The sequence below is a fragment of the Mustela nivalis genome, assembly GCF_964662115.1.
Source record: "Mustela nivalis genome assembly, chromosome: 7".
Lineage (NCBI taxonomy): Eukaryota > Metazoa > Chordata > Mammalia > Carnivora > Mustelidae > Mustela > Mustela nivalis.
Genome location: NC_139026.1, coordinates 56,988,151 through 57,000,666, shown reverse-complemented (window position 1 = coordinate 57,000,666; position 12,516 = coordinate 56,988,151). Strand labels below are relative to the sequence as shown.

The following is a 12,516-nucleotide window of genomic DNA, read 5'->3' as shown; positions in this document are numbered from 1 at the left end:
TTTCCTCTAGGGTGGCTGATTAAAACTTGTTTTTATTATTGACAATTTGAAAAGACATTGTCAGGGCGGCTGGTTGAGCACACACCCCTCAGACATGATTTGTCATGATTTCAAGCCCATGCTGGGCATGGAAACTACTTTTTTAAAAAAAGAAAGACATTGTCATGCATAACTCGTTGCTGATAATACCTTGTATATTTTAGGGTTGTCATCAAATTTGGGGGAGAAAGTGCTATCCCAGTTTTTTTCATATATACCTGTAAGATTTCAGGCATTGCAAGTATGTGTGTGTGTGTGTGAGAGTCTGTATGTATGTGTGCGTGTGTGTGCACACGTGTGTGTGTGTGTGTGTGTGTGTGTGTGTGTGTAAACTCTAATATTTTTTGAATTAAGGGCCATGTGGACCATGTTATTCTGACAGGCGCAGCAAACAGCTCTGGAGTTTAAACTCCCATCATCTCCTTGTGTTTCTCCTTCTGAGGAGAATAAACTCTTTCTAAATCTACTTCTACAGGGGATCTTGAAGCTCTCAAAAAAGAAACTTTTGTGCTAAAGGAGGGTGTTGAATACAGAGTCAAAATTCACTTCAAAGTAAGTATCTTGCCACATATGTTTTTATAAAGTCTGCATTCTTCCTATAATCAGAGAAAGAAAAAATCAAACGTCTTGCATTATCATGTTGTCACAGTTTTTGTTTCTTTTTTTTCCTCTGGATCTGGACTGCCCTCTCCCCAACTCTGAGCTCTATCTTTTGAGGCCCACCCCTGCTTCATGCCTTTTCCCTACCAGGACCGTCTCCTGAACTCTCCGTGGATCACTTAGCCAACAGAACCCCTCTTTCTACGAACTCCGAAAGCTCCCAACCATAAGCACACCCTGCTTTATATTGTACCATTTTTGCCATTTCTTCCTTGTACTGCCCAAGTACCCCGAGAAAGGGGAAGATTATATTCTCTTCTTTCCAACATTTTACACAAAACTTTGTAAGTGATATTTTGTGAATATGTGAAATTAACATATTAACATATTAACATTTCATTCCTGTGAAATTAACACAGGAATGAATCGATTAATAGTAAGAAAGAGAACCATTAGAGCCTCAGTTCTAAATGCTCAGTGAGGATATATATCCAGAGAGTGTGGGCCGTGGTCAACAACGGGGAATTACAATTATAGTTTTGGAAAGAGCAAGACTAAACAGGAGATAAATTGACATATAATGAATACACACATACCCCAGTGAGCAGCCAAAAGCAAAAAGAAAAATAATCTTGGCTGAAACCCAGTAAGTCAGAAATGTACTGTTTGCTCTTAATTGCCTGTATTTGCCTTGGTTGCCCTTCTCGGCCATATCCTTCAAGGTGCTTCAGGGCCACCAAGGAAGACCCCATCTGCCCTCTGTGTCTGAACACTGGGCTCTTCTTTGCCCCTAGTGCAGGGTTGATTCAGGATCTAGGAACAATCCCTATATATCACACATAAATAGGCCTCAAAATAATTTCATTCTGAAAATTTTTATTGATGCCTACTCTGTAATACATACTGAGCTACGCTTCACTTGCTTGTTTTCTATATATTTATTATTGAAGCCCCTGAGCGTTTGATGTTGCATCCAAATATGCCTAGAATTATATGCAAGGCATTGTATCTAAATAAGCTTAGAATGCATTACGCATTAGCTGAATTTTTAATTATTAATGCTACTACCTTAATTTATCATTCTGGTAAGCCGGTTTGTACCAAGTGAAACAGAAGAGGTAAATTTTAATGGGAATAAGAACAGAAGGAAATGTCTGGAGCATGGGCTTCAGCTATGGGTGGGAAGGCCGAAGAGAATGCAGTGGTCGGTATTACATGCAGGGTGATGGAGGAGGGGGCACAGAAAGGGGTTTTCAAGTCCTATCTGCTGCAGAGGCTTAACATTTTCTCACACAAGAGAAAAACCACTCTCTCTGTGTAACCCACACAAAGTTTAACCAACCTGTCCCAGCATGGAGCTACCATTAGCAGAAACGCCAACCCCAAACTGGAAATAACTGAGAGGCAATTTAAATCTTTAGTGACATCTGTTGAAAAACACCCAAGAAGGTTTGTTTTATAACCACAGGAACACATTCTAAGATCCTCTTGCATCCTCTCTTTCTGAACTGTGCTCCGTGTTCTTCTCTTTCTCCGCCCCCCTCCTCCAAAAGCTTCATGGTTCTCTCCAAAACCTGGGATGTCCACCTTTCTGGTTTGTTCACCTTTTCCTTCTGCCTCCCAAGGAAATGTAATATCTTTGACTTCCACAGGCTTCTTCCTCCTGGGATGAGGGGAAGCAATGGGGAGGGACTTTCAGATGGAGGAAGAGAATATTCGTATTTTTCTCTTACCCATCTCAAATACATTTATATTAAATGAACCCTCAGGGTACCCAGGTGACTCAATAGATTAAGCATCCAACTCTTGATTTCAGCTCAGATCAGGACCTCAGGGTCCTGAGATCAAGCCCCATGTCAAATCCCAGGCTGGACATGGAGCCTGCTTAAGATTCTCTCCCTCTGATACCACCTTACACCAGTTAGAATGGCAAAAAAATGACAAGGCAATAAACAACAAGTGTTGAAGAGGTGGAGAAAAGAGAAACCTCTTACACTGTTGATGGGAATGCAAGGCGGTACAGCCACTTTGGAAAACAGTGTGGAGGTTTCTCGAAAAGTTAAAAATAGAACTCCCCTATGACCCAGTGATTGTCCTACTGGGTATTTACCCCAAAGATACAGATGTAGTGAAAAGAAGGGCTACATAGACCCCAATGTCCATAACAGCAATGTTCACAATAGCCACACTGTGGAAAGAGACAAGATGCCCTTCAACAGACAAATGGATAAAGATGTGGTCCATATGCATTTGGAATATTACACAGCCATCACAAAGGATGAATACCCAACTTTTGTATCAACATGGACGGGACTGGAGGAGATTATGCTGAGTGAAATAAGTCAAGCAGAGAAAGTCAATTATCATATGGTTCCGCTTTATTTGTGGACCATAAGGAATAGCATGGAGGTCATCAGGAGAAGGAAGGAAAAAATGAAGGGGGGGAATCAGAGGGGGAGATGAATCACAAGAGACTATGGAGTCTGGGAAACAAACTGAGGGTTTTAGAAGGGAGGTGGGTGAAGGGATGGGTATTAAGGAGGGTATGGATTGCACAGAGCACTGGGTATTACACACAAACAATGAATCATAGAACAATACATCAAAAACTAATGATGGACTGTATGGTGACTAACATAATTTAAAAAAAAAAAAAGATTCTTTCCCTCTTCCTCTGCCCCTCCCAATTCTATAAATAAATAAATCCCTCTATGGAACAGCAGAAAAACAGCGGACTCTGATTTGAAGTCCTTATTGCTGAGTAGCAATCACCATTCCTATTTTTCAGACTTTTTGCTACCAGACCACATCTCCCCTGAGGCCCAAAGGAAGAGCTTAGAGACTTCTAGAAAAATGCATTCACTTTTTTCTATAGGCATGAGCCACATCTGGCAGAGCGGTCAAAAAGTTTGGGTGTCATTTTTAGCACCATTTCTTCAATGAAGCTATTTTCATTCTGCTTTTGACAGATGCATACCATAGATTCTATGGAGTGACAGTCTCAAACCTTAGCTGGCCGTGCTCACTGCTGTGACGCCTTATCGCCAACACAATGAAATATAGCACTGAGAAATCGGTTTAATTACTCTGTCCGAGACAAAAAGGCAGCCATAATTACTGTGGGGAGAAATTATTTAAAGATGCTTTCATTCTTCATCTTGGAGAACAATTCACCAGGCTTTCCATCTACTGACACAATGTCCACTTTGTTTGTATAAACACGAGCACTGTATAAAATTAATGGACAACAAGTTCAGTCCTAGGTACAATGAATCATGGAAAAACAAAGTGCTTGGCTGTGTATATTTGAAAGGCTTGGGGAAGTGGTGACATCTCAGAAAACATCTGTAAAGAACAGCCATCCAAAATGCTTGCCAGACACAAGTGGATTTCACCCATTATTTATTTGCAGGGAGGATGTTTCTGTGGGGCAGAACCTCCTCATCTTTAGACTCCAATCTCAGCAACATTAGGGGCACAACCCTCTTGTAGACATGATTTTCCATTACAGCTTTGCTCCTTGTTGTTTGTTTTTCATGCTAGGTGGATCATTTCTGAGGTTAGGGCTTTTGGGCACTCACAGAACATTTTCCATTGGTACCTTTGTAGCTTTTCCTAAAACAGGGATGGTGTTCTGGCCAGTAGTATTGGGAAGGGGAGGCTCAAGACCGTTCTTTGGACCTTTAGAGGAAGGAGAATTGTAATGAAGAATATCGAGACAGTGTTTTATTTAAGCACCCCCTTCCCCCCCCAAGAAAACAGCACAGTATTCAATGATTAAAACCAGGTTGGCAATGTTGACTCTTGGGACCTCCTCTCTCTAATCTCGGTTTCGCTGCCCACACTAAATGATAATAGTAACACTTACTCTGAACTAAATCTTAACCTTCTTTCATCCTCAAAGAAGACTCAGCTAGATAGGGTAAGCATGAAAGAAAAGGGAGAAATGAGAGACCGTTTTTAATCTGAATTGCTTGGATCTTTCCCACCTACAGGTGAACAGGGATATTGTGTCGGGTCTGAAATATGTTCAGCATACCTACCGGACTGGGGTGAAAGGTAAGGGACCCACACTTCACACTGTCCCAAACTCTGTCCCCCACTGATACTTAAACTTCTTCTTTTTAAAAATTTTAGTCACAGACTCATTTAAGAACCTGACAAAAAGCTTTGGACTTTCCCCCTAGGAAAGAGCACACGTATACTTCTGTCTAGACACTAATGGCAAATCCTACATTCAGAGATCTAGTTTAGACTGGGTCAGCCACTAACCTTTAGCCTTAGGCCTCTGTGATTTATTATTCACAAAGGGGAAGAGTAACCAAGATAAATTTGGATAAAAATGGAGTCTATTAAAAAAACTCTCAAAAGTTAAAAAAAAAAAGTAGTTCAGAGGTATAAACCTAAGGGTCAGCAAAATCCAAGACTGGAAGTTTCTATGGTTCTATCCAGTGGTGTGTGTGTTTTGGGGGAATAAGAGTTGGAAGTAGCATGTGGGCAGATGTGGATTGATGATGGGGGAGCAAGGAGCAGCACCTAATTTTTAAAACAAAGAAACAGAATTCTTTCTAAAATTAAGAAAAGCTATGAGGGAGACATAACACAGCATTATCTGGTCGTCAGTTGCTCTTGACAAGTTGTACCTAAACTGTATGTGCCTTGGGGAACTGCCTTCAGTTTCCTTCCAACGCTACGGGCAGAGTCAAATGAAACTTGGAAAGGTGATGGAAGTACTGGTACATTTCCCTTTGACCTTGGGGGCTCTCTTCTTCCAGAGGTGGGAAACAGTGAGGCATAGGTCAGTTCCCCCAAATTAATAAGCAAAGGGTTTGAGGGGAAATTGTTGGACAAATTTGCATGACTTGGGCAACCACTCAATTACTCAAATCCCGCAGAAGGTTGTTGACCTGTAAGATCCTAACCGGTCTTTCCAGGACCAAGTCTCATTGAAAAAAACAGTTCAATTTCCTGTTTTCCTTTGGGTATAGAGATTATGTTGCCTCCCTTAGTCAAGAGGATAATGATATGTCTGTAGCTGTTCCTCCAAACTTACTCACAATATTTAACAGCCAACTACACATTGCCTGCCTGTCCCTCCTCCTGCCCACCTTTAGTTATACTTTCTAATGCCCTCTTTTTCTTAATATATGTCCCAGTTATTCACCTATTAATAACTTTGGTTGGCTATTTTCAACATTCGTCCCAGTTCTTCACTTTTTTTTTTTAAAACCAAATTATCGATTTCCCCTTTCTATGCAATTCTTCCATCCATGATTTCTGTTTATTCTAATCACCGGCTGTTACCTCACCTCCCCAACTGATATGTTCATAGAATGATAGTTTATAGGTAGGAAGTCCTTAACATTCATTATATAGAGAAAGAAACAGAGGCCCAGAAATATCATATCGATGTAAGTGGTTGCAGAGATGAGATCAGAATTCAGGTCTCAATTAATGAGGGATTTTTTAACAAGATTTTTATTTATTTAACAGAGAGAGAGAGAGGAAACAAAAGCAGGGGGAGTGGGAGAGAGAGAAGTAGGCTTCCTGCTGAGCTGGGAGCCCACATGGAGCTGGATCCCAGAACCCTGGGATCATGACCTGAGCGAAAGACAGAAGCCTAACGACTGAGCCACGCAGGTGCCCATAATGAGGAATTTTTTAATGGTATAACCTGCTATAGCTCCATAATAGAAGAGTCTTGATCCCCATAGACTTAAGGTGCTAATTTCCCAACTTTCCTGATAGCAACAGCTGTGAGGCTTCCTAAAAGCACTGATTCTTGGGGCACCTGGTGACCCAGTCGGTGAAGCTCCTGTTTTTAGTTCATGTCATGATCCCTGGGGTCCTGGGATAGAGCCCCTGTATTGGGCTCCCTGCTCAGCGAGGAGTCTGCATCTCCCTCTCCCCCTGACCCTCTGGTTGCTTGTGCTCTTTCTTGCTCACACTCTTTCTCTCTCAAATTAACAAATAAAATCATAAATAAAAAACAAAATAAAATAAAAACACTGACTCTTGACACTGCCTGTAGCGGATTACTGATCCATAGTTTCTGAGAGCGAAACTGTATTATTAAATGGCACGCCAATAAAACACACACACACACACACACACATACATATATATTTTTTTAAAGGTAAAAAAAAAGATGCCCAGATACATCTGTTGTTTAGCCCGGTTTGGAAACTATGGCTTTTAGTTTTGGTCACTGTAGGCTGTGCTCCAAATTTTCCAGTTTTCTGTGTTTGCTTTTCCTCTGTCAGATGCTTACCCTAATGAACTTGTCTTTCTTCCTAGTGGACAAAGCAACATTTATGGTTGGCAGTTACGGGCCTCGGCCAGAGGAGTATGAGTTCCTGACTCCAACTGAGGAGGCTCCCAAGGGCATGCTGGCCCGAGGCACTTACCACAACAAGTCCTTCTTCACCGACGATGACAAGCACGACCACCTTACCTGGGAGTGGAACCTGTCCATTAAGAAGGAGTGGACAGAATGAGCACATCCACCCATCCCTCTCCCTACCTCGCCATCCAGAAGTACCCTCTCAGTCACGTTCACCACCCTGGCCCTCCTCCCTGTTCACAGCTGGATCCCTTCCCCAATGCGCCCCACATTCTATTACCAACACATCTTATCCTGCAGTGTCTCAAGTGGTCCCTAGCACAAGAAGCTTAAAACCCAGGCTTTAATCCTGCCCATTCCTTCTGGGCCCCCATTAAGGCCAGTTCTTCAAAATTCTTCATTTCAATACCTAGTCATTTAATATTTCCTTCTACCTTTCCCATTGGAGCAGCTAGAGGCCAGGAAATAGGCAAACCATCATTAACAATCCTTTTGCCTTGGGTTACAGTAGCTCATTCCCACCCCTGGATTCTTCTGTGGCTGCTGCTGGCTCAGTGAAGGTCCCTAATCATGTTCCCCACCAGTGGAGGTTCTTCTTTTCTGGGAGACTGTAAACAGCATAAGAGAGTAAATAAAACAATTATATGATCTGACTGAGACCCTCTTTTCCCTGCTTTCTTCCTTCGAACAAATATGATAACTAGACTGTTTACCTTTGTGAGTTTCCTAAGAGGGCATGTGGGCTGGACACAGCAGAAAAGGTATTTACATCACTGGAAACAGTGATGAGCAGCAGATATTCAGAATATGAGTAGTAGAAATCTTGAGTTATTTCACCTTGTAATAGTTCCACATGGAACTTTCTCCCAAGCTTGAGACCTCTGTAACCCAAGGCCTATGGAAATCCCAACCCTGATATCCAAGGGCATCTGTGGGCTAAATCAGACACCACCTCTTTCCTGCTTATGATTTTTCAGCGTAATCCCATCACCTGGAGAATAAGATCCTATACTTTTTATATAATACCCCTTACAATCTGGCCTAAATTCAATTACTAATAGTTCTCTCACACATTACATTTCATCTCCATGTTTGGCTCTTTACACAAAACTCTCAGTCCACCTTTGTTGCCTGACAACAGCCTATTTATAGAGGACTTTGCTTACACATCCGCTGTAGGAAGAAAACCTTCACTAAACCCCACCACTGTCTTAAATGTCCTGAAGTCTGTATTCTCATAGTATCCTATGGGTTTCTCAATTTTTAGTCATGTCTTGTTTTATATTTATGATCCACTTGTCCATCTCTCACACTAACAGTCTAAGCTGGGACAGGCTGGATTGGATCTTACTTACCTTTGTATCCCTAGTGCTTAGATCAATACCTGCAAATATTTCCTTTTTTTTTTTTTTTTTAATCCATATGAATAGACTCCACTTTCTTCTTCTGGTTGGTTATGTTTTGAGATCCTGTCACAGAATTTGGTCTTTTATCTCAAAAGTTGAAGGTTCCCAGAGAGCCAGCTGCACAGTTCCCAGAACACTAACAACACCACAGCCAATTACCAGGAGTGGGCTGCCCTGAGTTGGTCTCCCAAAAGACAAAGTCCAGGGCTTGGAGAAGGAGCAGGGAAAGAACAATGGAAGCTGACCAACCCAGACTCCTATTTCTATTATTTCTTTTCACATGGCTACTGTCCCCAGAAGTTGCTGCAGAAGTTCAGGAATCATCAGGTAAAAGAAAAAGCACTTGGGTGACCATACGGTGAAAATGTTATTAGGGGAAGGGAAGGGAACATGGGAGTGCCCTGGGTCCTTTTGCTCCAAACAAAGAACATTTCCAGGAAATGTAAAATGGATAAAGACCTGTGTTGCCCAGTGGAGAAAAAAGAAATCTAGGGTTGTCCTTCAGAGAGAAACCATAAGGTGGGGACACCCTCCATATGTTAGTAAAACAATAAGGCTTTGGGATAATGGCAGTGCCCCCAGAGACCGTCATCTCTTTGGCCTTGGTATAGAGAGAAAAAGTAGAGATGCCCTCAGCATTTAGAACTCCTCCTCTCCCATACCTTCTGCTTCTCTCTCTCTCTTCCCTCTCTAGATGGTTCTGCTGCTTCTCAGAAACCCGTGTCACTCACAGATGTTCCAGCAACCATGGAATTCATTGCTGCTGCTGAGGTGGCCATCATTGGTTTCTTCCAGGTTTGTCCCTGTTTCTGTTCCCATAAAGAACCAGGAGCTTCCTGGCCCAGAGCAGCCATAACAGTCACCTGCTGGCCAGATGATCCTGCACTAGAAGTCAAGGGGTACAGAGTCTGTACCTCTCAATCGAGACCTCTCAATTTCAAGACATTCCCCGCCTCTGAATTATGTCTTTCTCATACTTGCTTCAGGAGTTCTGAGGTTCCTCATTATGGGAGTGCTCTGAATCTTAAATCTGTATCGGGACTGCTGAGGCAGGAATCAGAGTAAATCCAGCTTCTATCCTCAGGCCACACAGTAGCCAATGGTTAATCTCTGTCTAAAGTCTTACCAAATAGGGAGTCCCTCATCCTTCTATCTCTCCATTTGTTCTGAAATGCTGAGAAAGGATGACCTTTTGAATATTGAAGGCATTAGCCGCCATCGGAATTCCAGATGGGCTTCCTGGCTAATGAAAGCAGCCATACATGAAAGGGCACCACTCCGGCATTTTTATCTTTCTTTGAAGGTAATATCTGGTTATTCTCATTGATCAAGCCCTTGCTCTTATTGCAGACCTTCTTATCCATTTCCATTAATTAGGTACAACGCACCATCACCCTAGCGATTTTGGATACACAGCCGGAAATGGCTGCAATGACATGCAGGTGGGGAGGAAGGCGGGGAGCCCATTTCTTAACAATGAGAAATCGGAGCTGGAGACTGCAACAGCCACCCTCGGGAAGGCAATGAAAGTGGGAATGGAGGAATTTGCAATAACTTAAGCAGCCACCAGATGCCGTTGGTCATTTGATCCATGAGTAATTCCACACTAAGGAGAATTAAAAGGGGGGGGGAGGAGCCTAGATTAGCACTAGTTCATAGCCTCGAATGAACTCCATACACCATCTCCAAGGAGCAAGATACCAACTCCCTCTGCTTGACCCCAGAGGCAAGGCTAGTCAGTGTCTTTTCTTTTTTGCACTTCCCCTCCTTGAGGCCAGAAAGATGTCAGGAAAGGATATGCTCCCTCCTGTTCATTGCCTGGAGCTGCTCTGGGCAAAGGTCCTCTGACAGCAGGGAAAATGATGCCAGCTTGTCAAGGAAGGGCTGGAATCCTTACTCAGATGTGGCTTCCCTGCTCCCTCCTGCAGGGCTTTCTAGAGTCGGAACAGCACAGGAATAGTATCTTCACGGGCACTATCTCAGGCTTAATGCAGGGAAAGGTGACTATTCTTCCACATCCCACACAAATCTTTGTTAATAAAACCTCTAGGCTTCCATTTTAATTTCCTTTATGCTTTTTTTTTTTTTTTTTTTCTTCTTCTTCCTTTTTGGCCCTTTGACAGCACCTATTTCTTATTTTTGCATTTCTTCTTTCCTCCACAAATTGTTCCCAAAACTTTTGCCTACTCGGGTGGTCAATGATAATGTAGGCAAACTTTGCAGGCCTATATAATTTGTGGGCCCCTCTCTGCTAATAAATTACAAGCTTTATGATAAGGACAGACAGAAGTTTCAGGCTGAGCTACAGTTTTGTAGCTACCTATTAGCCCACTCAGCCTGGAAAATTCAACAGTCCCACTGTGAATTGAGCCTGCAGTCTTGGAGGTAAGTGCTGTTTCATCTGATTCGAAATCAAGTCTATGATTTTTTTTTTTTATGAGTAAGCACATTTATTCTCTATTTCTCTCCTCTCCAACATAATCCTGTGGGGTTTTTTTTCTTCTTCTTCTTGTTCTTAGGATTTAGAAATACCAGCAGTGTCCCTATTCCATAGTATGGTGCAAAACTTCCAAGACGTGTCCTTTGGAATCAGCACCGATTCTGAAGTTCTGGCCCACTACAACATCACCGGGAACACCATTTCCCTCTTTCGCATGGTAAGTTGGGTGGACTGCTGGAGCTTTCTTTCTGTTTTTCCTTCGGTTATGGATTTATGAACTATTAAGGGCAAAGAGCCCTTAATACTAATGAGGGTGCCAGGGACCAAGGAATCAGGGACAACAATGACAAAGATGGTGGCTCCCCTGAAGTTTCCCAAACAGGTGCTGTCATGAGGTGGAAGGAGGACTAGACTGATTGTCAAGAGGTAGGATTGCAACATGGTTTTGTCACTGACCAGACAAGTGACTTGCACAAGTCACTTGACATTTTTTAGCTTCAATTCCTTCATCTGTAAAATAAAAGAGTTTGACCGTGTCATCTCTAAGGTCATCTTGAGCTCAAAAATTTTATATTTTTATATCCTTGCGTGTTCACATACATTTACCAAACATGTATTAAACAACCACTGTGCCCTCTGCAAGATACTGAAAATAAAACATGTTAAATATGTTCTCTGTTCTCATAGGTCTTAAACTATAGTTGAGAATGTAAACATAGTTTACAAGTATCTACAATGCAAGTCGTTAAAAGGATAAATGAAATGTAGGGATTTTGGCAAAAAAAAAAAATGATGAAGGAGACAACTGAACTGGGATTTAAGGGAAAGATAAAATTTGGACAAAATAGAGAATTCGTGTCCAAGGTGGGAATAACATCAAACTTAGGAAACAGTGATCAAGCCAGTTTGACTGGATCTCAGGGTAAGTGTTTAGAGAAAATAAATATAAGAAGTTTGATTGAAACCATATTATGGAGAAATGTGAATACCAGGTTAGTGGGTTTACATTTAATTTGGTTGGCACTGCAAAGCCCTTAAAGCCTTTGGATCCAGGAGTAACATGAGCAGGAATGTGTTTTAGCAAGATGATTTTGGCAGTGATGGCTAGGATGATGGATTGTTAAGCAAAAACACAGGAGTCTAGAGGACTTTTGTTAGGCTGACAAAATCAACCATGTACTAAAGCTCGGAGCAGTAGAGTGGGGACAAAAGAAAGAGAAGAAAACGGGGACCTGGGTGGCTTAGTTGGTTAAGCTCCCGCCTTAGGCTCAGGTCATGATCTCGGGTTCCTGGGATCAAGTTCCACATCAGGCTTCCTGCTCAGTGGGAAGTCAGCTTCTCCCTCCCCACTGTCCCTACTCCCTCCCCTCCTCCTGCTCCTCCCTTTGCTCTCTCCTCCTTCCTCTTCTTCCTCCTCCCTCCTGCTCATGAATGTACAAGCACACTCACATACTCTCTCTCTTTCAAATAAATAAATAAAATCATTTTTAAAAAATTAAAAAAACAAGAAAGTTAAAAAAAAAAAAAAAAGAAGGCAGGTCCTGCTAATGGTCAAACATGAAATTTCTGGATAGGAGGCAAAGTTTAAAGCCGGAGTATGTAGGAATAGTGGGGGCATATACAAAAATAGGGATTTCTGATGCCTTATTAGTTGTAAAATGTGTATTGTTGGTGGAATATTAAGATAA

General features: G+C 42.1%; 2 protein-coding genes and 1 long non-coding RNA gene across 4 annotated transcripts in view; 2 read left to right on the top strand and 1 right to left on the bottom strand.

The window, feature by feature from the left end:
• ARHGDIB (Rho GDP dissociation inhibitor beta) overlaps nt 1-7,635 on the top strand; it is a 36,706-nt gene extending 29,071 nt beyond the window's left edge. The window contains exons 5-7 of the mRNA XM_082742378.1: nt 515-591; nt 4,635-4,698; nt 6,937-7,635. Coding sequence (XP_082598504.1) covers nt 515-591; nt 4,635-4,698; nt 6,937-7,136 — 341 coding nt within the window. The 3' untranslated portion in view covers nt 7,137-7,635. The remainder of the gene's footprint in view (nt 1-514; nt 592-4,634; nt 4,699-6,936) is intronic.
• Nucleotides 627-12,516, bottom strand: part of LOC309870182 — a 27,709-nt gene continuing 15,819 nt past the window's right edge. The window contains exon 3 of the long non-coding RNA XR_014314532.1: nt 627-4,320. This is a non-coding gene — a long non-coding RNA (uncharacterized lncRNA). The remainder of the gene's footprint in view (nt 4,321-12,516) is intronic.
• Nucleotides 7,726-12,516, top strand: part of ERP27 (endoplasmic reticulum protein 27) — a 23,547-nt gene continuing 18,756 nt past the window's right edge. The window contains exons 1-3 of one of the 2 annotated variants that reach the window (XM_082742372.1): nt 7,726-8,715; nt 9,083-9,183; nt 10,908-11,045. In XM_082742372.1, the coding sequence (XP_082598498.1) occupies nt 8,622-8,715; nt 9,083-9,183; nt 10,908-11,045 (333 nt within the window). In that variant the 5' untranslated portion in view covers nt 7,726-8,621. The remainder of the gene's footprint in view (nt 8,716-9,082; nt 9,184-10,907; nt 11,046-12,516) is intronic. The other variant, XM_082742373.1, reaches the window with a different exon arrangement.